At 37.8% G+C, this 27,176-nt stretch overlaps 1 protein-coding gene and 1 long non-coding RNA gene across 9 annotated transcripts in view; both read left to right on the forward strand.

Annotated features, from left to right (window-relative positions):
* Nucleotides 1–27,176, forward strand: part of LOC144980859 (long-chain-fatty-acid--CoA ligase 4-like) — a 64,944-nt gene that overhangs the window by 17,312 nt on the left and 20,456 nt on the right. For all 8 annotated transcript variants that reach the window (XM_078928735.1, XM_078928732.1, XM_078928739.1 and 5 more), the window contains exons 2-9: nucleotides 956–1,147; nucleotides 1,932–2,144; nucleotides 5,093–5,270; nucleotides 6,685–6,791; nucleotides 10,040–10,193; nucleotides 12,048–12,134; nucleotides 23,695–23,764; nucleotides 24,473–24,596. In XM_078928735.1, coding sequence (XP_078784861.1) covers nucleotides 1,013–1,147; nucleotides 1,932–2,144; nucleotides 5,093–5,270; nucleotides 6,685–6,791; nucleotides 10,040–10,193; nucleotides 12,048–12,134; nucleotides 23,695–23,764; nucleotides 24,473–24,596 — 1,068 coding nt within the window. In that variant the 5' untranslated portion in view covers nucleotides 956–1,012. The remainder of the gene's footprint in view (nucleotides 1–955; nucleotides 1,148–1,931; nucleotides 2,145–5,092; nucleotides 5,271–6,684; nucleotides 6,792–10,039; nucleotides 10,194–12,047; nucleotides 12,135–23,694; nucleotides 23,765–24,472; nucleotides 24,597–27,176) is intronic.
* Nucleotides 14,011–17,414, forward strand: LOC144980857 (uncharacterized). Its single transcript, XR_013646978.1, has 4 exons — nucleotides 14,011–14,657; nucleotides 15,274–15,361; nucleotides 16,500–16,561; nucleotides 17,375–17,414. It is a non-coding gene; the product is annotated as an uncharacterized LOC144980857 (long non-coding RNA).

The following is a 27,176-nucleotide window of genomic DNA, read 5'->3' on the forward strand; positions in this document are numbered from 1 at the left end:
TCTAAAACTAAACATGCTCAAAACGCTTTACAAAGAGTCCCTGACCAACAACAACACATAACATGCAGAACGAGGCATGATGCCTATTAGGCGATATTACATTTTTTTTTCCGACAGAGACAACGCTGTTAATGGCCAGGTACTCATTTTACACCTGAGTACGGTGAGAGAATATGAGTAAAGAGCCTTTTCCAAGGATTCAACCATGTGTTGAGCGAGGCTCAAACCCACAATCTTCCGATCCGATATTGTACAAAGACAAGACCTTGTAACTGGTAATAGACTGCCTGTTTTTGGGAATTTGTGGGATGTGTTAGAGAAAAAACAAAAAAACAAATCAAAATTCAATCTTATCCATATGAAAGAAATATTTTTATTGATGTTCATTTGGCAGACCAGTCTCATAAATTCTAGTTTTTGCAAATTCTGTTTTTACAAAAAAAAAAAAAAATAAAATTAGATGCTCCAAAGTCGACAATTTGGGTTCCAGATAAAATTTTTTGTTGTTGTTGTAAATAACAATAGTGCGGCTATGTGGTCTTGTGGTATGACACTTGCTTTTGGTTCTCAAGGTCCTAGGTTCGAGCCTCGCTCGGTGCATAGTTGAGTCCTTGGAAAAGGCTCTTTACTCACATTCTCTCACCGTACTCGGGTGTAAAATGAGTACCTGGCCGTTAACAGCGTTGTCTCTGCCAGAAAAAAATTGTAATATCGCCTAACAGGCGTCGTGTCTCGTTCTACGTATTGCTGTTGGTCAGGGACCCCTTGTAAAGCGCTTTAAGCACGTTAAGTGAATAATGTGCTATAATAAAACTCTATTTTTTTCTTTTTTTCTTTTAAAATGGATGACATCCTTGTTAAAACCATCTTCCTGGCATTGAAGTTCGTTTCTATCGTTTCCATCTTCTCATTTCCATCATTAATAATTTTGTTCTTTACCTTTTTTCATCAATAGATACCATAGAAGTTTGAAAAGTAGAGGCCTGGACACGTTTTGGAGAAAAGAGTGAAAATGGACGACATCCTTGTGAAAACCATCGTCCTGGCATTGAAAGCCGTTTCCATCGTTTACGACATCGTCACATTTGTCCCTTACTACATTCTACAGAGACCTGATCTGGTGCGAGCAAAGTCTTCACGGATCAAGGTATTGGTGACTGTGAAATATATATAGTGATAGTGATCATGATAATAGTAATAACGATAATGATAATAATGATGATGATGATGATAATAATAATAATAATAATGATGATGATGATAATGATGATAATAATAATTTGATAATAATAATAATAATTTGATAATAATGATAATGATAATAATTATGATAATAATAATAATAATAATGATAATAATAATGATAATAATAATAATAATAATAATATGATAATAATAATTCTTTGATAATAATAATATGATAATAATAATAAAAATAATAATAATAATAATAATAATAATAATAATGATAATGATAATGATGATAATGATAATAATGCTGATGATTATAATGTTGTTATAATGATAACCATTATAATCATCATCATCATAGCTTGTCGCTCCAACACCGAACCCACTCCCCTGCATCTGGGGAGTTTACTCTTAGGTCATGATCAGTGCAGCTGGGCCCATCCTGGCATTTTCTAAGGATGTGCTCCATCGTCAGCTCTGGGCATCCACATGTACACATGCTAGTCTCAGCCAATCCCCACTTTTTCATGCTTCCAGCTGTTCTCTCTCTCTCTCTCTCTCTCTCTCTCTCTCTCTCTCTCTCTCTCTCTCTCTCTCTCTGTTTGTCTCTTCCCTCCCCCCCCCTTCTTTCTCTCTTTAATTTTGGAGGGGCTAGAGGTAGTTAAAAAAACAGTAGATTTCATTTAAGCCTGCTGGACATAATAAATTAGTGTCCGTATGTATGTTTCATTTTTTCATAGGCTGTTCCCATAAATGGCAATCCGTCAGACCCATGGCGCAGTGTCGACGTCCCAGCCTCAGGTTTGACAACGTCCATGTATCCCGAGTGTCGAACCCTTAGAGATCTTTTCACCAGAGCGTGTAAACTGTACCCAGGTCGACCATGTCTCGGTACCCGAGAATTGCTGAGTGAGGAGGATGAAGTTCAGCCCAATGGCAAAGTGTTCAAAAAGGTAAAAAAAAAAAAAAAATTAATATTGTTGTGCGACTATGCCACTCGCTTTCGGATCGGAAGGTCCTGGGTTCGAGCTTCGTGCTCGGCGCATAGTTGAGTCCTTGGACACGGCTCTTTTCTCACATTCTCTCACCGTACTCAGGTATAAAATGAGTACCTGGCCGTCAACAGGGTTGTCTCTGTCTGAAAAAAAAATGTAATATCACCTAACAGGCGTCATGTCTCATCTACTTGTTATGTGTTGCTGTTGGTCAGGGACACTTTGTAAAACGCTTTGAGCATGTTTAGTGGATGTTGCCCTATATAAAAGCTCAAGTTTTATTATTATTTTTTTCCCTTTTAAAAAAAAATTAAAAAATTTTCAAATTACCCCTTTTTCGTGCTGCATCATGGTCTAGGCATTCCACGAAGGAAAATAGATGATTAGTCAAATAGATGTCGGATGTCGACAGGTGTCATCCATGTTGTCAGAAGTGAGCAAATTGGGGGTGTTATATTCATTTTTGTTTATTCCTCTTTACAGTCCACAACTGCTAGCAGCTTGGTATCACTTTGACTTGTGTCATTTTGATATATAATACAGTCGACACCCGCTTAATCGCACACCCTCAGGAGTTTGGTTTAGTGAGTCGATTAAACTAGCAATGACTATCCCGCACAAATCTTTGGGCCTCTTTTTCGCTCACGAAGTGCCCGAATTCGCGTCAAAATATGGGACGAAGCCGTTTCGTATATGCTATTTTAAAAAATTAATTACGACGCTGTTTATCGATGAATATGACTGAAAGTTGGCACACAGTTAGAAAAAAGGTCATTTTAGATTATGTCAAGCGACAAAACTCGTGCGATTACCAGAAGACCGTTAAAAATAGATTTTTACTCTTTGGAGTAAAATATTTCTAAAACTACCGGGCGTGGAGGTTTTGTCGCTGACAAGGTAATACATGAACATTTCTTCTTTTTGGTTGTAAAATTTCATATGAATATGACGAGTACTTTTCCCGTATTTTACAAAACACCATCCTAATTTGCTCTTCAAGTTTCAATCTTTTAATTCACTTATTACGCAAGATACAACCAAAGGTCGAAAAAAAATGTCGAAAAAGCGTCCCATATTTTCGCGTTTTTTTTCCTCTTTGCGGGTCATCCAAATAAATGACGCCTTTGAAACTGCATAACTTGTTTATTTATGAATGGATTTTCAAAATTCAAAAACATTTTTACTCAGTGGAGATAAGGCTTTGATTTTAGACAAAAATTTTCCTCAAAAAGAGAAAAAAACATTTTTCATAGTCATTGCTAATTAAACGGAGTTTGCAATTAAGCGGAGAAGCTAATAATAGCATCTAAGCCCCAGCTTTCATAGGACCTTCCATTCTGGGTTTTCAACTTTAGAATGTTTGTTTCTTAACTTTTATTTATTTTTTTATTTATTTGTTATTTTTTTGTTTGTTTGATTGTTTTTTTTGTTGTTTTTGTTTTGTTGTTTTTTTTTTTTCATGATTTACTGACAACAAAATGTGACATTATTGTTTGTAAGAATAATAATTATGAAACATTGGTTGCTTTCTATTCTGTGTAAACTGTTTATAAACCCTTGTCTCCAATCCCACCAATGTGGGTCATCTGTCAAACGTTCTTCTTGGATTTAGCGGCGTTGTTTGTCCACCATGTCAAGTTGTTCAATGTTTGTCAGGGGTGGTTTGTAACATTCCGATGACTCATCCTCATCTTCACTATCCAGGCGTTGTTTTTTTTTTTTTGTGGCTGAACAGAGCTCAGTAGCTCCTGAGATGTCAGTTTTGTCCATTGTAAAGAATTGATCGAATGCTTCGGCCGAAAAGCTGTGTGGAACGGGAAGAGCATTGTTGATTTCATATAGCCATATAGTTGGTTGTCACTGCAATCAAGGTGTAGCAATTAATCAGAGAAGCTGCGCGATTAAGTGGAGCAACTATACAGAAAAAATTCTGTTTTCCGGGAATGTGTAGCTTATAAGTGGAGTGTGCGATTAACCGATGTGCGATTAAGCGGAGTGAACTTTATCTTTACATGAAGTGAAATATTCCTAGTCAGAATTAAAAAAAAAAGTATTTATCTATTATTATATGCCGATATAGGGTTTCATAGAGATACTTGTTATCTTCAATTTTATATTTTGACGGGTTGTCACCACTGGAAACTTGATAGGTCTGGTTTCGTGTCTTTTAAATAAAATAGCAACTTGAGATATTGGCATGTGATATTGTTTCAATGTTTATTCATGCTCTTATTATCTTTCAGTCTCTCTCTCTCAAACACTCACTGTCTCTCTCTCTCTCTCTCTCTCTCTCTCTCTCTCTATCTATCTATCTATCTATCTATCTGTCTGTCTATCTATCTATCCATCCATCCATCCATCCATCCATCCATCCATCCATCCATCCATCCAGCTATCTCTCTCTCTCTCTCTCTCTCTCTCTCTCTCTCTCTCTCTCTCTCTCTCTCTCTCTCTCTCTCTCTCTCTCTTTTCAGACTTACACAATAATACCATTGCGTGCATGTTTGTGTATTTTAATGCTATCCAGTTGCCCCTTTCAACAGATACTAAGAAGATTGAAACAAAACTTGAAATTTTATATATCGCTTCCATGGAGATGGACTTAATCCCAGTTTTTGTAGCATTGAATGGATGGTAACAATTGGATTGTGTGTCGCCTTGAATAGGACAATTGTTTATCGCTATGTACTTTCTGCCGTGTTTAACATACCCAGCTATCCAATCACAGAGGAATCAGAAAAAAAACATCACGACACCCCCCCCCCCAAAAAAAAAACAAAAAACAAAACAAAACGATCCAAGAAAAATAGAAAAAAAAAAACAACAAAAAGAAATCATAATATTATGATATAAATCTATGTTGAGTGTTTTTAACAAAGAATATATTTATTTTCTAATATTTTCAGGTTGTGATGGGGAATTACTACTGGAAAACTTACAAAGAGGTGGATGCCGAAGTGACCAAGCTTGCCAACGGCCTATTGGCCCTGGGGATGAAACCCAAGTCTCCTGTCATCATTTTCTCTGAGACTAGGGCCGAATGGATGGTCTCAGCCCAGGCTTGCTTCACGGGCAATTTTCCCAGTAAGGATATTGGTATTAATACTGCCGTCTTATGATAGAAGGAGGCAGCGTGGCTCAGCAGTACAGTCTTTGCTTCGTACTCGAAGGTACCGAGTTTGATCACTCTCCACTGTACCTTGAGCAAGTCACCTTGTAATGGCTCAATTTGAGGCGCTGCACTACAGCTGACGCCTGGGTTATTTATTCCAGTCTTCCATTGCAATAGATCCTAGAGCAAAATTTTCCCTATGGAATGAATAAATGGAGTTTAAAAATATAATTTTTTTTTTAGAAGGGTGTAAGCCCAAAGGCGTTAGTTTTGAGATAGTGGGCAGGTGGCACTTACTGTGTCTTCTATCCCTCTCTATCTGGGTGGGGTTCCTGATCTCCAATAGTGGGCAGGGAGGCAATTACTGTGTCTTCTATCCCTCTGTTGCTGTTTTCCAACATGCATTCTGTCTTTGTCTTGGATTAAGATTACTTGGTTTCATCCTGGCCCTGGCCTGATACCCTGGCTGAGAGGGAAAACAGTCAAATGTATGATTAGTTTTGGGAGATGATATTTTTTTCCTTGTAAATCATCTCTCCGTTATGCACTGTATTGTTTTGTTTACATATTATTTATGATTTGTAAACATATGAGTGTCTCCCTCTTAGTTGAGACCTGTGCTTGTGTCTCGATGAGACTTTTAGGTGATCTCAAGCTAAGTATTTTGATAGTGTGCTCTTGGAATATACATCTGTTTCCTATTTTAACAAATTCCCCTTTGTCTTACCTTTTCTTGGTTGCTTTAATTGTAATCTATAAATTTTTACTAATCCATTTTCTTCCTTTTTACTGGCGCTGTCATGACCTTAATGTATTGCAAATGCAGTTAAAAAAACAAAAACCCAAAAAAACAGTAATTCCCTTTATTCATCCCATAGGGGAAATTTGTCTCTAGGGTCTATTCCAAGGAAAAACTGGAATAATCAGACATCATCCACAGTGCAGCGCTGCAAATTGGGCTTGGGCGAGGTGACGTGCTCAAAGCCACACAGTGCACCAGCGGGTGATCGAACTCTGTACCTTTTGGATACGAAGCAAAGACCGTACCACTTGGCCGCGCTGTCCCTTAAAACCCCTAAAAATAGAAACATATCACTTCTACCGGCCAAGTTCAGACTTGTCCCCCAAACTTCACACCCGCCCAACACAAAAATAGATTTTTCTTACTCAAACAGAAAAGTAACAAGTACATTCTAACCATAATATTGTAAATCAAAATGAGATCTACATCACAGTCAAGGGGGGTGAAGGCTGTAAAAATAATTGGGCTTTAAGGCAATCATTAAAAATTTTCCTCCCTTTTCAGTTCTTGGCACCATCAGCACTGATAAATAATATTTTTTCTAGAATCAAAGTAACAATAACTATTTTTTTTCTCAATACTAGTTGTGACATTGTATGCTACTCTCAGCGAAGAGGCAGTCATCCATGGCATCAAGGAATGTGAGGCTAGCGTTATCATCACAAGCATGGACCTCATTGGCAAGTTTAAGGTAAACATACGCACCCAGTGTACTGGTTTCTCTGGAATCATCCCATATTTTATATACCTTTTTATGCCAAAAGGGGGTCCCGATATCTCAGTTGGTAGAGCCCTCGCCTCACAAACAAAGGGACCGAGATCGATCCTGGGTGCAGTCAAGATTTTTTCTGACCCCCCCCCATCCCCTGTCCACCAAGCAGTGATTGGGTAGCTGGGTCTGATTGATCTGGTGGAAAGTACTTTGCAATAGACTAGCATCCTATCCAAAGGGTAGCATGCAATTGCTACTGTCCGTTTCGTGCTAAGAAATAGAATTCGGGATAAACTCCAGCTCTGAAGGTCCTCCATTCCTGTCTGCTCTGGGGGGGGCCATTCATTCTTTGGCTCTCTTCTCAGCTGCCGTTAGTCTTTAGGTCAGTCTTCACTCTCCGGTCTCCAAGTGTGCTTCAGACTCGTATGCTTTCTTTTCTTTTTGGGTCATCAATGGAGAACAGTCATAGTCCAATCCACCATCTTTCACCATCTCCTCAAGAAGGATTGTGGGCATGTTCTCCTGACAGCACTTTGAAAGCAGGTCACAGTTTGAGAATATTTGGGGCCAAAAAAACTTGGAGTATTCTGTGAAGACTCTGTATGGAAGGATGAACACAGACCTCGGGTAGCGAGGAAATTATTATTGTTAGTTTAGCTCACAGAACTACTTAGCTGGATAACTCCTGTTCTGTGGGCGGCTATGTGGTCTTGTGGTATGACACTCGCTTTCGGATCGGAAGGTCCTGGGTTCGAGCCTCGCTCGGCGCATAGTTGAGTCCTTGGAGAAGGCTCTTTACTCACATTCTCTCACCGTACTTGGGTGTAAAATGAGTACTGGCCGTTAACAGCGTTGTCTCTGTCCCCCCCAAAATTGTAATATCGTCTAACAGGCGCCATGTTTCGTCCTAATTGTTGTTGTTGCCAGGGACCCCTTGTAAAGTGCTTTGAGCACCGTTAGTGGATATTGCGCTATATAAAAGTTCAGTTTTTTTTTTTTTTAAAGCTCTGGAGATCTGTCTGAAAGTACTTTGCGATGTAGCCTTTTTTTTCCTGGGATGAATATCTTTTGTTTTACCCATTTCCCTCTTCCTTCCCTCTTTTTTTGGAATAAATGATGTGCGTTGTGCAAAAAGGTCAACATTACTTCCAAAGTATAGCATTGTTTTAGTTTCATATTTTAGAGACCAGTGTTAAAAATGTTTATCTCTGACACGGACCCCATGGGTGGAATTCTCTGATAAATGAATAAGAAGAATGATGTTGTAGGCATTTTCTGTGTCGATAAGATAATAATCCATCATGCCCTTTCATGTCACATGAATGTCTAAAGAGGCTCCTTAGTGTCAGTTTGTAATGATATAATCAGCCAAATTTATTATGCTGGAGATTAAGAACCTGTCAAGATTAGATTAAATTTTTTTTTTTTTTTTAAAAACTTATTCGAATTTGTCATCTTGATCTTCCCTCTTCAAAAAGTCCCAGGTTTGAGAATTTTTGCCAGGATGAGATTCGTCATTTAAATCGATTGATATTTAAAGAACGAGTTTCCTGGCCCAAAATTTTGATACGTGTTTTTTTTCATTTTTTGTTTTGTTTTTAAGTACAATAAAGCCTATATATGAAATTAACCAAAGTCTCAAATATTTTTTTATCTGTATAAATCCATTAAAAAAAATAGTATTTAAGTCACCCTCAACATATAAATCTGTACATAGTTTACGCCCTTGGACAACTTTTTTAAAATTTCCCTGTACAGTAATGAGCTTCTTATCTATTATTGTTATTTATAGAACTGGTTTGAATTTTTTTTGTAGGTGTCTGTATCACTATAACCACCTTCAGTCAGTATTGTAAATGCTTCAAGGTCATGTTTGATACGGAGTTGATAACTATGTATGTTATAAAAGAAAAGACAAAAACTGTATCTTATAGGTTTAAGGGTTTATGCCACTGATTTCAATTTAGTGGATTTTTATCTTTCTTCTCTATTCCATATTTGCAAATATTATTATATATGAAATATTAATTATATAGATTTTTTTTACAAACATTTCATTACAATTTTCCACAATATAAAGTAAAAATAGTTCTTCAGAGCCATTAGGCTCCTATGGTGCTGGAGTTTATCTTGGTTTCTATAGCGTGAAATGGACAAAAGCAATTGCTTGCTACCTTTGGATAGGATGCTAGTCTATCGCAAAGTACTATCTGCTAGATCTAATAGACCCAGATACCCAATCACACTGATGGATGGATAGGGGGTGGGGTCAGAAAAAAATCTCGACTTTACCTGCGATCTATCTTAGTCCTTTTACATATGAGTTGAATGCTCTACCAAGTGAGATGTCAGGAATCCCCTCCCCTCCCCCCCCTCCCCCCATTTGGATAGACCCCAGCTCCATAGGCCTAATCGTTCTGACGGACAACTTTTTAAAACTATATATTTATTTATTTATATATAAAATGTAAATGCAAAAACCATGAAATAATAGTGCTCAACTTTTTGATAAAAGGAGCTATTTATAAAATATTTCAAATATAATTATGATCAACTTCTACATTATTGTTCCGAGCATTTACTCTCATCAGGAAGTGAAAGTGATGAGAGCGAATGCTCGAAACAATATTGTAGAAGTTGATCATAAATATACTTGAAATATTTTATTTATTTATATATATTCTATACAAATATTTTCCACCCATGGTGGCCAGGGAGGTCACTTAACTGTATCTCCTATTCCCCTATATCAGTTTTCCAACATGCTTGGAATGAGATTACTTGGTTTTGTCCTGGCCCTGGCCGGATAACCTGGCTGGAAGAGATACAGTAAATGTGTAGTTAGAATTTTGGAAGATGATATTTTTTTGTAAACCTCTCTGTTATGCATTGTATATTATTTTTTGTTTTACACATATAATATATCATTTGTAAACATTTGAGTTTGTTCAATAAGAGGGGACCTGTGCTTGTGTCAGGATTATGAGACATTTAGGTGATCTCACACTAAGTACACTGATAGTGTGCTCTTGGAATTTGAACCAATTACCCTTTGTCTTACCTTTTCTTGGATGCTTTCATTGAAATTCTATAACTTTTTTACTGTCCCATTTTCTTCCTTTTTACTGGCGCTGATATGACATTTAATGTTTTGCAAGCGTCATGAAGCCCTTAAAAAAACCCCAAAACAACAACATATACAATTTTCTATCCTTCTATCCCACCAGAACATTTTACCCAAAACTACCTCTGTGACCAAAGTCATCGTGATTGGAGCGTCCAGTCAGTCGGCTCTGGACCGCCTTAACGTCCCAGCACCAGACAGTGTCACTGTCATCGCTCAGGTCGCTGTCATGGAACTGGGGGATAAAGAACATAACCGTAAGATTTGACTCTTATTATGATTAATTTTCAACTGTTTGTGCAGCTATGTGATCTTGTGGTAAGACACTCGTTTTTGGATCAGATGGTCCTGGGTTTTAGCCTCACTCGGTGCATGAATAAAGAAGTTGCATGTTTGAGTCCTTGGAAAAGGCTCTTTACTCGCATATAAAAATTTTTTTTTTTTAAATTGAGCTTTTATATAGCGCAATATCCACTAAACATGCTCAATGCGCTTTGCAAAGAGTCCCTGGTCAACTGCAGCACTTAACATGTAGGATGTGACATGACGCCTGTTAAGTGATATTACAATTTTTTGGACAGAGACAACACTGTTAACGGTCAGGTGCTCGTTTTACACCTGAGTACGATGAGAGAATGTGAGTAAAGGGTCTTTTCCGGGGCCTCAACTATGCGCCGAGCGAGGCTCGAACCCAGGACTTTCCGATCCGAAAGTGAGTGTCAGACCGCAAGACCACATAGCTGCACAGACCTGTAGTTTGTGAAACATTGCTACTTATCACTAGGTAGGGGCCCCTACCTTCGTTCTTTAGAACTCTTGCTATCTCCTCTGTCCTCTTATATCTATTATTCCCCTATACATAGCTTTCTATTTTTGTCTTGGAATGAGATTATTCAACTTCTTGCTGTCCAACGTGAATGAAAATCAAACAAATTCTATTGTTCATCGTATAGTTAACCTTTGGAATAGCATTAGATTTGAAATTAAAAAAACCCCATTAGTTCTGTTGACCAATGTAAGACATTGATCAACAAAGAATTGAATTTATTAATGAGAATAGATAAATAAATAAAATTCCCTTTATTCATCCCATAGAGGAAATTTGTCTCTAGGGTCTAATCCAAGGGAAGACTGAAATATCCCAGGCATCAGCCGGAGTGCAGTTTCACAAATTGAGCTAGGGCGAGGGTTACTTGCTAGAAGGCCACACAGCACAGTGGCAGATGATCGAACTTGTTACCTTTCAGGTACAAAGCAAAGACCATAACGCTGAGCCACGCTGCCCCCTAACAAAAAACAAATGTGATTTATTAAGATTGTTTCAATATCATGTCATGTATAAGGTATTGAAAAGATATATTATCCGAGTTATCCTTTCAGAAGATAAGATAAGATGAGATTTTCATTCATATTGAAATGTAGAGAGTTAAGACTACCCTGACAGTGATCTTTTGTAGAAAGGGAAACAGTTGAATGTATGTCCCTCTCTCTCTCTCTCTCTCTCTCTCTCTCTCTCTCTCTCTCTCTGTCTCTCTCTCTCTCTCTATCTATCTCTTTCTCTCTCTCTCTATCTCTCTCTCTCTCTATCTCTCTCTCTCTCTATCTATCTCTCTCTCTATCTATCTATTTATCTCTCTATCTATCTCTCTCTATCTCTCTCTATCTATCTCTCTCTATCTATCTCTCTCTATCTATCTCTCTCTCTGTCTCTCTATCTCTCTCTCTCTCTCTCTATCTCTCTCTCTCTCTCTATCTCTCTCTCTCTCTCTCTCTATCTCTCTATCTCTCTATCTCTCTCTCTCTCTCTCTCTCTCTCTCTCTCTACTCTCTCTCTCTCTTCTCTCTCTCTCTCTCTACTCTCTCTCTCTTCTCTCTCTCTATCTATTCTCTCTCTATCTATTTTCTCTCTATCTATCTCTCTCTATCTATCTCTCATCATCTCTCTCTCTCTCTCTCTCTCTCTCTCTCTCTCTCTCTCTCTCTCTCTCTCTCTCTCTCTCTCTATTTATATATGGTTTTAATGAGATGATATTTTGGTTATTTTAGAAACCTCATTTTTTTCTAACAAATATTCGATGTCCAAAAGATGTTCGTAATTATTTTATTCCCAGGGAATCTGAGCGAGTCTGTGAAGAGTCCAACTCCTGAGGATATTGCAGTCATCATGTACACAAGTGGCTCCACAGGATTACCCAAAGGTGAGAGACAGCTGGGTGGGGTTCCTGACTTACCATAGTGGGCAGGAAGGTACTTACTGTGTCTTCTATCCCTCCTATCTGGGTGGGGTTCCTGACCTCCCACGGTTGACAGGGAGGTACTTACCGTGTCTTCTATCCCCCTATCTGGATGGGGTTCCTGACCTCCCATAGTGGGCAGGGAGGCACTTACTGTCTTCTATCCCCCTATATATGTTTTCTTACATGCTTTCTGTCTTTGTCTTGGAATGAAATTACTTGGTTTTGTCCTGGGTGGGGTTCCTGACCTCTCATAGTGGGCAGGGAGGCACTTACTGTATACTATATATATATATATATATATATATATATTATATATATATATATATATAATGCAAATTTTCACTCACATTTTTTTTGCCGAGACGACTCGTTTCTGTGTTTTTTACACTTCTTCAGTCGGCGTAATCTATTGTAGATTACAATGGATTACGCCGACTGAAGAAGTGTAAAAACACAGAAACGAGTCGTCTCTGCCAAAATAATGTGAGTGAAAATTTGCATTATATATTAGCTCTAACCACCATTATCGAGCACTTTCGTACCTACAAGTACCCACCAACACTCATAAATATATATATATACAGTAAAATTACTTTAAACCGAAAGAAGCTAAACCGAAAAATACCTTAAACCGCAAAGAATTTAATAAATTGTACTAGTTTCTTCATTATCTTTGTACTAATTCTTACGATGAACAGAAATACTTCTAAGCAGGACTTTCTTTAAACCGAAACAACTTGAGAGCACCTTCCCTTTTTCTCTCTCTATTTTTCTTCAAAAATTCGGGAAGGTGGCCACACGTAATAATGCCCGGCGATATTAAACAAAGAGCGTAAGTATAAAATGAGGGTGATGGGTGGGGTGGGGGTGGGGGGTAGGCAAAAACTTCAATCACTGCACTTGGGTTTGGCCAACACCACAATCGCACAGACTGGAAAAAGAAGACAGCGGGTGACTGGCAGGCGAAAAATGAGGAAAAGAGGGGACTTGGGGTGTAAAATCACGCAAGCGAGATGTTCTCGCTCGTGTGTTGATGCTTTGGAACTGACAAATTTTCAACACGAGAATAAGGAGGGAGGGGGGGGGGGGTGGTAGACAACTTACCATTGACATGCCACTTCATTTCCACTTTGTTTAAATGTGTGTGTGTGAGGGGGGGGGGGGGGGTGAGGTTCTATGTAACTAGGCCTTTGAACCTAATGGCTTCTCAACAAAAGAGGGGTGTGCAGTAGACAGCTTAGCATTGACACGCCTTTTCATTTCCATTTCACTTCACCTCTGAGTAGCTGCGTGCCATTCATTATCAATTATCGCACAAGAACTTTCGATCTTATTTTAGCTTAGCATTTTACTAAAAGATGTCTAAAAGAAAGCACTGTGCTTACACGTTGGAGTTTAAAATCAAAATACTATGTGAAGTCGATGAAAAAAAAGTTGATCAAGACAGAGATATGTAAAATACACGGCATCCCGAACTCAACTCTTTCAATAATTTTGAATTGAAAACGAAAACCCCCAAAAATATTTTTTAAACACACCAAAAAAAAAAAAAATTTAATGGTTACGAAGACAGCATTTATTCAACAACTCCATTTAACGGGAAACCTATGATATGATTAAATGAGCAAATTCCTTAAACTTAAACAGTTACTACCCTTGAAAAACATTGCAAAACGGGAACTTGCTTTAAACCAAAATGTCTTTAAACCGAAATGGTTTAGAAGGTCCCCAAAATTTCGGTTTAAAGTAATTCTACTGTATATATATATATATATATATATATATATATATGTATTAATACCGGTTAGGGAGACTTTTGGTACCCCTATTAGTTCATTTTTCAGTACTTTACCAATAGGGAGACCAAAATCTGGTCCCCCTATTGATTTGACCTCTAGCACATTCACTTTTCTGATTTTAGTTTAAGGTTGTCAACCCAACCGTCAAGGATATATAATTGTAAATCTTAGTATTGAAGATATTTGTTAAACACCACAGTAAGAAGAGTTATGCCTAAAGTTTCACGTTGGTCAATAAGGTGACCACCTGAAAAAAGCACAATAGGGGTACCAGTGTCTTCATCGATATATTTCAATAGTGAGGCACTATATCTTTCCGAAATTTTCTCTAAAATTCTAGAGCATTATATGGATTTTTATAGTAATGAAAATAAAATAAACAATTGTGTGAAAGTTGATGAACGGTGAAATGAACAAGATATACGAATTATAATCTATTTTTAGAAATAGATGTATCGAATCTCGGCTCGGATTCTTATCGTGGCGACAAAAGACAAGCAAACATAGTAGCTCATTTTTTTGTGAAACATATGTTTAGCCAATTTCGCACAATTCCTACTTTCGTTTTCGTATTTACGTCGCTGATTTTTTCATTTTTCGTCACTTACTGACTTCCAAACTATGGCATCGTGGGGTAAATTGATGCTGGAGGCATCATTGAAGAGGCACCGAGATAATTTAAATGGTAAGTTATTGGCCATTCTTATTCTATCACTGTTGATTTATGAATTGAAATCGGGTAGACATCACATACACCGATTGATGATTGTCACTTGTCAGTCATTCAGAGGTGGAGTCAGATGATTCGGGAACTTCTGTAGACTGTAGATCACACATAGTACTAGCTTTGTACGATCTGTCGTTTACTACTACTACTACTACTACTACTACTACTACTACTACTACTACTACTACTACTATACTATTACTACTACTACTACTACTACTACTACTACTATTACTACTACTACTACTACTACTACTACTACTACTACTACTACTACTACTACTACTACTACTACTACTACTACTACTATTACTACTACTACTACCACTACTACTACTACTACTACTACTACTACTACTACTACTACTACTACTTACTACTTTTACTTTTAGCGCTATCCAACTCAACACTTCATGTGTTTATTTTATTTTGGCAAAACCAGAATGGATTTTTGAAACGAATATAAAATATTTTAAACTTAAACCTGTCTTTGCTTTATCATGCTCATACAGTGTGCCATATAACAAAATCATAGTTTAATGTTGAGAATATGCTATTTCTTTTGTACCTTCAGATCAGAGAGATTTGAGCTTTAAAAATCCTGAAAAAATGTCTTGCTGCCAATCCAGACAACCCTTTTGATGTGATCTAGGATGTTAATGGTAAGAATGTAATTTGATGAGGAAATGAATTAAATATTTAGGTACACATAGTTTGCTTATTTTTGTTTGAGTCATGATGTGTAATACTAATACAGTCCACTCCGGATAATTGCAACTCGGTTAATCGCAACATTTCCTAACAAATGGAAATAATTCTATATAAAAGTCACTGGTTAATTGCAACAAACTTCGGTTTTTAAAAAGTGGTAAATTCAAGAAATCAGACAATATATCATGATTAAATTTCATTATGGATGAAATCGTGACAGGTTGAAGAATCGAGAGTGAGCGGGATTTAATGCTATGGTAGTGTGTCACCACTCTATTAGAGTCGAAAGAGGGCAGGGATTTGCAGTATGGGTTTGTGACGTCATCGGTGGCCATTAAATAGAAGAGGGGTGGGGCTGGTCATAATCTTGACAGCAGGTTATAAATGACAGTTATAAAGAGAGACTGAGCGATATCCTTTGTTTTAGGATTAACAACTGTGCATTGTGACCAACGAGTTTGGTGAGAGCTTATTGTCTCTCATTACGGCTAATCTCGTGAACTCTGACAAATGTTGAGAAAAAAGTGAAACTTCGTCCAATCTGAGTAAGACATCGGCTTGCTTCATAGCTGCTTTTGGTTGACAAATCTACACAGGGCTGCCATATGGTTTTTGTTTCAATGAAATTGCTCTGTATGTGGTGGACTAAGTATAACATTTACTGGTTTGAGTTTACAATAAATGTGTAAAATGTTGAAATAGTGGACAGGAAACTGAACTTTGGTTAATTGCAACTTCAGTTAATCGCAACATTTTCGATGATCCCAAGGTGTTGCGATTATCCAAAATAGACTGTACCTGAATCTTGAACGAAAAACTATCATATGGATATGATTATAGACAGATTGGTTTCAGGAATTATATTTCCATCCTCTCTTGCCAACTCTGACATTCTTGAAATTTAAAACAAAATAGCCAAAAGTTTTCGGACTTAATTTTCTTTTTGTCTAAAGGACAATAGTCATAAAGTAAATAATAAAATAAAAATCCTTTTACAGCACAAGATGGCATGATTTTTTGTTTAAGGGTTTAGAGCAAAACTTGCAGATGATAGTCTTCAGCTTTTCTTTGTTTGTTTTTTTTTTATAGACTCCAACTCAGAGCCTGAAAGTGATGCAGAACAAAGTTCCATATCGCATGATTCAGTTGTGGTAAGTATGTAAATTGAAACAAAAGCATAGCATTTGTATAGCGTTTATCCACAGTTCGCACCATGCTCAAAATGCTTCACATCACCATATTTTGTGGTGGACAAAACACAATTGCCACAAAAGATGAGACCTGCAGTCTGTTAGGCGCGATTCAATATTTCAGGACAAGGACAACACTGTTTTACACCAGTGGGACCTACTAGTCTTTTGTTGTTAAAAATTTTCTTTGCAGTGCACTTTGCCAACAATAACACTATTTTAAACCTTCCTCGTTATATTTTGAAGTGATATTCATTGATGAACCATTCACATTTGAAGTCGTTTGTTTTTTATTTGACTAAATGTGAAAATGATGCGTTTCCAGGAAAAATGACAATAGCTTATGTTGGGATTATACTTTTGATCTCGCATTTTGTCCAAATTCTCTAGCATTGTAATGTTTATCAACATTTTTTGTTAATTATATTGCAGTTGCAAGGTTAGGAAGTTCATATCGTTGCAATGACAACAGTTTATATGTCCAGAATCGTAGTGAGATAAAAAATTGTTTTGTAGTTGTTGGTCCTGGTGTAGGATTTAGAGAGTTTGTTAAAAACAGTTTACTGAAGCTCTGGTTGGTGTAGCTATATTTATTCATGCACAGTTGAACATATTAAATACTTAGACAATATGTCTGCCTTTCTCAACTCTTTTTTTATACTTGCATTATTAACCAGCTAATTGTTTAGTTGGATTATTAAACAATGGCTCTTCGTGTTTATTGTCAACATGAATAAATTGATTGATTTGTCATCTTTTCCACAAAATATACAGGATCCCGATTTTTGTCTGATTCCTCTTCGTGCTCTGTGAGGTACCAATGCTGCTGTCTTTGGAACCTAGTGTTCATTCCCCAACTCAGTCAGAGCCTCATCCACAACTATCACAGACTGAATCTCATTGCCAGTCTGGGACCCAGGTTCAACCCGAATGCTATACACATGCAAACCAACGTGTTACGTGCAATGGTGAGTCATTTTTTGTCATTCTTCTCCTTTGATATTTGTGGGATCAATTTTAATTTACCCATTCCTTTTAAAATAAAACTTCCACCCCCTCCAAACCCTTTTGACTTCCAGGTTCAATTCTTTTTTTATTCTAAAATTCTTGGGGTTTCCTTTCAATGACAACTGAGATCATTAAAATTCAGATCATAACATGATGTGTGTAGATTTGATGAAAACATATGTTCGAGTTGAGAAGTAGTGTTCACGAACTTGCTGATCGTTTTTACTAGCATTTATTTTCCTAACTTATCTGTGTCAATTAACAAAGGCAAGACTCAAATATTTTCTATCTGAACAGTATGTTTGTTATTTCCGGCATATACATGTCATATTTCATTCCCACAAAATATAAATCAGGATTAAGTGGTCTACACACCTCGTTCAGGCAGTTGGGGGGAAGTAAATAAGTCTTTAAGTTTTAAGGAATTAATGAAGCAGTGCTCAACCGGTTTGGAGGACGTTTGATTGATGTCGGCTGTTTGTTCTGCCAGCCGGTGATGTTTTCTCACTCTCTCAATGACAATGAAAGTCATTATTATTACTATTACTATGAACTATAGTCTATTATTACTTTTATTACTATATTAATTGTTACTTATTGCCGTTACTGTTATTATTAATATTATGATATTGCCTTCATTGCATTCTATTACTATTATCGATATAACTAATTTCTGATTGTTGTAAATAATTTATGTGAATTGAATTTTGTCGAATGGCCAAGGGCCTACAATAAACTTAAATGAAACTTAAATGAAATGTTAATCTTTGGATAGGACTTGGGTTTATTCTTGATTACTTTTCTGCCTTGGTCGAGTGAAGCAATTGGAGTAAATTTTGTTGCTCAATGTAAAAAACATGACGCTAACCATTCGGCTGATACTGATACCTCCAAGGGGTGGTTGGGGGAAAACGTAAAATTCTTTTGACATTGTCTGATTATTCGCTGAAACAACAAAGGACAATCTATTTATTCAGATGAGACTTCATTGTGTTACGATTTATGTTCATATTTTGATTATAATGAAGAGGGAACCCTGAACCCGGTGGAATGGGTGGATTGATCTATTTATTTCTATTTCAAAACAAATATATGGCGTCTTTTCGCTTGATTTATTATGTGGCAGAGGTCTCCACAAATCTAACATACCTCTTCCAAAGGAATAGATGGTAGAAAAGTATATAACAAGAAGGAATGATGACAGTTACTTGTCCAGGCCTTAAACATTTGGAATGCTATTCCTCTCTACCGCTGTCATGTAGCTGATGTGCATACGATCTGTCTATTGACTTATTTTCAGAGTTCATAGCATGATGTGCTTTATTTTCTCCTTTTTTTCAGAGAAATACAAAAAGCCAAGGAGACCCTGTCCATACTGTGGTCAGTTGCAAACAAAACTCTCAAGGCATTTGATGAGGAAACACAAGGAAAAAAAATTGAGAAAACCCAAACAATTTGAAAAAAGAGATGCCATTAGAGAATGATATAAAGTAGCTACAGCAATTTATTACTGAAGAGATGGTCCGTATTTGTGAGGATGATTATCATTTATTTGATTCACATATGTTTGTTAGGCTTCGCAATGTCATCGTAGCTAGGCTTACAATGTTTAATGCGAGGAGAGGCGGAGAACCCGCAAGGATGTTGTTAAAAGACTGGAATGATGCAGATTCAGATGTATGGGTTGATCCCCAGCTTGTACAACATGTCACTGATCCTTTGGAAAAAGCATTACTTGAGAAATATAAGCTGGCCTATCAGTCTGGAAAGGGAAGCAAGATGTTGGTCCCTGTGTTGATACCCAATGACACAATTCAGCCTTTAAGGAAACTTGTACAGGAGCGTAAAGCAGTAAAGTACAGGAATATCCAAAGATCATGTAAGTGGTTACATTGCCATCAAATATGTCACTTCCTTAATTGTTAATAGCTGATAAATTCAGGCACCGAGCTTCGACATTATTTGCCTTACTTGATGTCCCACAACACGAGAGAGATGTCTTCTATTGACATATGGGACACAATGAATCAATCAAAACATTTATCAGTGTCCAATTGCAATACGAGAAATAACAGAAGTTGGTCATTTTTTGGGTCAAATTGATAACTCAGCATCGGTCACTGGGGAAGGAAATTGTAACATTGAAACAAATGACTCTGTAGTGAATAGAAACTCAAAATGAAAATTTTGGAACATCCATAGTAACAGCTGCAAATCAAGAAGAAATATTTAATGGTGAAGCAGGAGTGCCAAATCAGCTTGCGTGTTCTTCAAAACAAACTGAACCCCAGAGTAATTCAAAAATCGGAGATACATGTCATGGTCAGATGAGGATACAGATAGAGTCAAGTCATATTTTTAAAACTTTGTCGAAGATGTTTCAGCACATAGTTCGAGGGGATCATTACCTGGGAAGTCTGAAATTATTCTGTTCTTAAAACACCACAGGGTATTTTCACAAAAAGGAATCCCTGAAGGTACATGGTGAAAGATCTTTAATGAAAGAAATAAATATCCAATAGAAGGGAAAGAGCGTTTATCGGTGTAATGACAATCATGACTTTAATTTGTATTACATTTTTTGTATTGTATAGTGTTATTGACATATTTTGGGGGTTAAAAAAAAGTTTTATCTTTATTTAGTACAATCTGTTCATCATTGCAATCTTCATTTTTATATTATATGAACATTGATTTGCTCAGTTTGAGAGACAAATGCTTTGTAGAACTATCTGAAAGAATCAGATATGGCAGAATAAAAAGTCTTTCTACTAACCCTAACTTAATTGGCCAATGTAGCTTTATGTTCAGCATTTTCTAGATACCTAATGTAAAACTTCTATTCTTTTTATGATAATTTTAAGAGTTGCAATGTTTAGAGGTGACTGTCAAGAAATGACACCCCTGTGCATTTAATTTCTTTCTTTCTTTATCCCCTCATCCTTAATCAGAATAATAATAATTAATAATGAAAAACAATGCAGCAACGACAGCTTAGAACTGCATAAAGTGCTTAAGAATTATTTTTTTGCATTAAACTTTATTTAAACGATTTTCAACACTTTTGCTTCACAGTTATGCTTTTTAACAAATGCAATTAAGCAACTTACCAGCAACAACATATTGGTTTGTTATCATTTGAGGGTTTTATCAGTAAAACTGTTTCTATCCTTTTATGTTGCACTGTACACATAACAAACTTCATCAAAGTTTATTTTGCTTTTATTTGGTGACCAAAGACTTATGTGATACAGTGGATGAATGTTTGTGATGGCTTTTGGAACTGAAATAAACCTGCAATATGATTTGTAAACTTGTATCATTGTGTATCATTTTTCGGTCAAATGTAAATGTAATTTTACATGAGCTTTGATGTCTCACAAAACCCACAATGAGCTCGACGTGCAGCTGGTAGTACATTTTTTTGGACACGAACAACGTTGTTACAATTCAGTAACTTACTCCAATTAACACAAGTAAGACTGTAAATGAGACTTTCACAATGACTCTACATCGCCACAAATATGGATTCGAACCCTGGCAACTCAGGCATCAGACGAACTGTCTACCCCAAAACCACGAAACCAAAGCAAGCATTGTGCAAGTTAAAGTGAATTGTATGTTGATTGAAGCCGTTCATTGTGTCCATCAGATCTGCTGTCCTATCCATCCAACTCCATTCACTTGGTGGGGTTCCCAACCTCCCATAGTGGGCAGGGACGTACTTGTTGCGTCTTCTTCTTCTATCCCCCTATGTCTGTTTTCCAACTTGTTTTCTGTCTCTGTCTTGGAATGGGATTACTTGGTTTTGTCCAGGCCCTGGCTGGGAGGGAAACAGTCAAATTTATAGTTTTGGGAGATGATATTTTTTTCCTTGTAAATCATCTCTTTGTTATGCACTTTATTGTTTTGTTTACATCTTATATATGCTTTGTAAACATTTGAGTGTATCCCTCTTTGTTGGGACCTGTGTCTGAATGAGACTTCTAGGTGATCTCAAACTAAGTACTTTGATAGTGTGCTCTTGGAATCTACTGTTTCCTTTTTGAAACAAATCCCCTTTGCCTTACTTTTTCTTGGGTGCTCTAATTGTAGTTCCAGAACTTTTTACTATCCCATTTTCTCTTCCTTTTACTGGCGCTGATATGACCTTAATGTGTTGCAAGCGCCGTAAAACCCTTAAAAACAAAACAAACCAAGTCCATTCAGTGGTATACAACAACAACAAATCAACTCCTCTGCCTGGTCCCTTCTATCTCTGTTCTTAACCTGGGTCGTCAGGCTTCTAAAGGGGTCGGGGACTGCAAAAATAATGGCGCACGGAGCAACTGGGAATATTTTTTGCCAGGTTATTTCCCTGAGCGCCCCCTTCGGAGGGATGAGTTAGTAAATGCATTGCTCGGCCACTTCACTCTACACACACTGGGATAAGTTTCGACACTATGGCCATGAAGCTCTTAAGGACTTACTTTGTTTTAGTAAATTTGGTGGTAGCTCACTTGAAAATGCACTCTTAGGTATACCCATATATAAACATATACCGGGCTCCCTAAAAGGGGTTTTTAATGTGGTCTCCCTAAAAACATGTTTTTACCAAATGTCTCCTTAAAGCAGCAGAAACACTTAGTAAAACAGTAGGGGGACCGAGTAATTTTCTATATACCATTGTGATCATCAAGCATCAGAATTATGTTCATAACTCATTGGAGGGAATCAAACTATACTCATTTGAACAAAGATTGAACAGTTTAATCAATTTGAACAAGACATATGCTTGGTCCTCCAATTGGTGCATTTCACAGTGGTCACCTTAACAGTGGATTGATACTTATATATATATATATATATATATATATATATATATATATATATATATATATATATATATATATATATATATATATATATATATATATATATAAATTATAAACAAAAACCATGAAATAATAGTGCTCAACTTTTTGATAAAAGGAGCTATTTATAAAACATTTCAAGTATAATTATGATTATTTAACGTCTACAACGAACATTTCAACTGCCTTCTGAACAGACCACCACCAGACAACCAACCGGAAATTTTGCCTGCAAGGAATGAGCTACCAATTAGCTGTGATCCACCATCGATAACAGAGATTGTGGTTGTCATTAACAAGATGAAAAGGGGGAAAGCTGCTGGACCAGACCAGATTTCACCGGAGGCTCTAAAAGTTGATGCTGAAAGAAATGCTGAGGCCCTGCACCCACTGTTTGAGAGAATCTGGAAAGACGGGATATTCCCAAAGGATTGGAAGGAAGGAGATCTTATCAAGCTTCCAAAGAAAGGGGACCTCAGTAATTGTAATAATTATCGAGGCATCACTCTTCTTTCTATCCCAGGAAAGGTTTTCAACCGTATTATTTTAGAGAGAATTAAGAATGCAACAGATGCTAAACTGCGGGATGAACAGGCAGGTTTTCAGAAAAACCTTTCAACCACCAACCAGATTGCCTCTCTGCGAGTCATAGTGGAACAGTCTATAGAATGGAACTAAAGATATCTCCCTTCGACTAAAGCTAAGACTTTTCAACTCAAACGTGAAGTCTGTCCTACTGTATGGATGTGAAACTTGGAACGCATCACAGGCATGTATATGGAGGGTACAGATTTTCGTAAACAGGTGCATGCGTAAGCTACTCAGAATAAAATGGATGGATAGAATAAAAAATGAAGAAGTATGGAAAAGAACACAGCAGAAACCAGTGGGAGAGGAAGTAGGAAGAAGACGATGGAGGTGGATTGGACACACGCTTAGAAAGAATGACTCCACTATAACAAAGAAAGTATTGGACTGGAACCCTCAGGGCAGAAGATCAAGGGGAAGGCCACGAGGAACATGGAGAAGAATTAAAGAAGCTGATATACAGAGAAGTGGTAAGACCTGGAATGAGATAAACAAGTTAGCTCAGGATAGAGAAGGATGGAAACTGTTTGTCTGTAGCCTATACCCTGACCCAGGGTGAAAAAGACAATGATGATGATGATGAACTTCTACAACATTGTTTCAAGTGGTAGCTCTCATATATTTATTTATTTATTTATTTTTCAGGTGTAATGATCTCTCATGCCAACTTGTTATGTGGGACTTCTGGACAAGTGGAGCGTATTGATGATCTAGGGTGAGTGGTTATCTGGATTAAAAAAACAACAAAACTACTAGAGCTTTTACAAAGCGCAATATCCACTAAATGTGCTCAAAGCACTTTACAAGGGGTCCCTGACCAACAGCAGCACGTAACTTGGAGAACGAGACATGACCCCTGTTAGGCGATATTATTACAGTTTTTTGCAACAGATACAACGCTGTTGATGGCCAGATACTCAATATACACCTGAGTACGGTGAGAGGTGAGAGAATGTGAGTAGTAAAGAGTCTTTTCCAAGGACTCAACTATGCGCAGAGGGAGGCTTGAACCCAGAACCTGCTGATCCGAAAGTGAGTGTCATACCACAAGACTACATAGCCGATTTAGGTTATATCTATAGATGTGAAAGTCCTCAACATTGTGATTTATAAGGAGCAGGCACTGGTGATAAACAGCGTCAGACGAAACGGAGAGAAAAATACAAGAATTAAAACCATCCCAAGAATCAGGCTGCCTTGACTGGGGATCGAACCGCAGACCTCCTGAATGGGAAATACAGAGTTAAATAGTTTTGGAAAACAACTCTTAGTATGTAAGTGGGGCGTCGCTTTGATGGGGTTTCCTTTTTTTTTTTTTTTTTGGTTGTTTATTTATTTATTTATTTATTTATTTATTATTTTTTTTAAAAATTTATTTATTATTTTATAATTGATTTGATTTGTACTCTTTATTATCTCACAGTGATCAAGATGTCTATGTTGCTTACCTCCCCTTAGCACACGTGTTAGAATTGTCTGCAGAGTTGTCATGCGTTGCCAAGGGTACACGACTTGGTTATTCCTCCCCCACCACCCTCACAGACAAGGTAAATAAATGACTGATTACTTCTACGTCAGAGCTGACAACTATACGCCAAAAAGGGCGTATTAATACGCTTTTAAAATCAAATGACACGTTTATGCTTTTTTTTTGTTCCATATTACGACTTTGTGTCGTCATCAAGGTTGTGTGGGTGATTTAAGCAATTTTTTTTCCTCGTCTTGAATCTTGTCTCACTGAAAATAGAAAACGGAAGAAAGCTGCATTTTCATCATCCACTTCCAAGCTGAATGGGACTGCGTGGCTCAGCTGTACGGTCTTTGCTTCGTACCCGAAAGGTACCAAGTTCGATTACCCATTGCGCTGTGTAGCCTTGAGCAAGTCACCTAGCCTTAGCTCACTGGGTTATTCCAGTCTTCTGTTGGAGAAGTTCTAAAGAAAAATTACCCCTTCGGGATGAATACTTACTTATGCTCTTGGTGCTTGATCAGCACATAAGGCTGGCATGGTAGAACGCCATCTTTCTCGGTTGGAGGCCATTTTTCTCATCTGTCCACAAGACTAACCACTAGCTTACATTTTTCTTTCGATGCTCCTCCTTCTTCAGGTCTCCAGCGGGTGGCCCCTTCTTCTCATTCCCTTGGGGTGGGAGGGGGGGGGGTCCACCTCAGGGGTATCCTGGGAATGGCACACGGATCCAAATAAATGAATAAAGGAAATTTAAACCATATTTGGGGCAGAAGTAGCCTTTACAGTGATGCCAAAACTCCGGTTTCACCGGAAAAAACTCCGGTCTGGAGCCAAAAATTCCGGGCTCCGGGCAACTTTCGTCAAATTCCGTGAGGTCAATTTGTTCCAAGGATTACCCCCCCCCCCTTTTTTTTTTTTTCCAACCACCACATGATCAGCACTGCCACTAGTATTACAACCATCATCAAATCCACTACTACTGCAACCACCACTACCACATAATTATCACTACCACTACCACTACAACCACCACATCATCATCAGTACCACAACTACTACTACAATCACCACCACATCATCATCATCACTACCACAACTACCATCACTATTACAACCACCACCACTACATCATCATCACTACCACTTCTACTATAACCACCACCACCACATCATCATCACTACCACTACTACTACAACCACCACCACCACATCATCATCACTACCACTACTACTGCAACCACCACCACATCATCACTGCAACTACCACATCTACTACAGCCACGACAATCACATCGTTATCACTACCACTACTACTGCAACTACCAGCATCACATCATCTTTACAGCTACTACTACAACCACCACTACCACGTCATCATCACGACCTCTACTACTACAACCACCACCACCACATCATCACTACCACTACTACTACAACCACCACTACCACATCATCATCACTACCACTACTACTATAACCACCAACATCATCACTACCACTACTACTACTATAACCACCACCACCACATCATCACTACCACTACTACAACCACCACCACCACCACTACATCATCATTACCACTACTACTACAACCACCACCACATCATTACCACCACTACTACTACAATCACCACCACCACATCATCAACCACTACTACTACAACCACCACCACCACATCATCATTACCACTACTACTACCACCACCACCACATCATCACTACTGCTACTACTACTACAACCACCACCACCACCACATCATGATTACCACTACTACTACAACCACCACTACCAGTTCATCATCACTACCATTTGTACTACAACCATCATCACCACCATATCATCATCACTACCACCACTACTACAACCACCACCACATCGTCATCACTAACATTTGTACTACAACCATCATCACCACATCATCATCACTACCACCACTACTACAACCACGACCACATCATTATCACTACCACTACTACTGCAAGCACCACCACCACCTCATCTTCATCACTACCACCACTGCTACTACCACCACCACTGCCACATCGTCATCACTACCACTACCACCACCACCACCACCACTACTACTACTACTACTACTACTACTACTACTACTACTACTACTACTACTACTACTACTACTACAACATCATTATCATCGCTACCACTACTACTACAACCACCAGCACCACATCATCATCACTATCACTACTACTACAACCACCACCACATCATCATCACTACCACCACTACTACTACTACAACCACCACTACAACATCATCATCATCATCACTACCACTACTACTAAAACCACCAGCACCACCACATCATCATCACGACCACTACTACTACAACCACCACCACCACATCATCACTACTACTACTACTACAACCACCACTACCACATTATCATCACTACCATTTGTACTACAACCACCATCACCACCACATCAACACCACTACCACCACTACTACAACCACCACCACATCATTATCATCACGACCACAACTACTACAACTACTATACCACCACCACATCATCATCACTACAACTACTACTACAACAACAACCACTATCACATCTTCATCATTACTACCACTACTACAATAACCACCAACAGTCTGCAGTGAATGAGACAAATCATCGAAAGTGTCTG

The sequence above is a fragment of the Berghia stephanieae genome, chromosome 10 (assembly GCF_034508935.2).
Source record: "Berghia stephanieae isolate SIO BIC M18660-M18661 chromosome 10, UCSD_Bste_1.3, whole genome shotgun sequence".
Taxonomy (NCBI): Eukaryota; Metazoa; Mollusca; class Gastropoda; order Nudibranchia; family Aeolidiidae; genus Berghia; species Berghia stephanieae.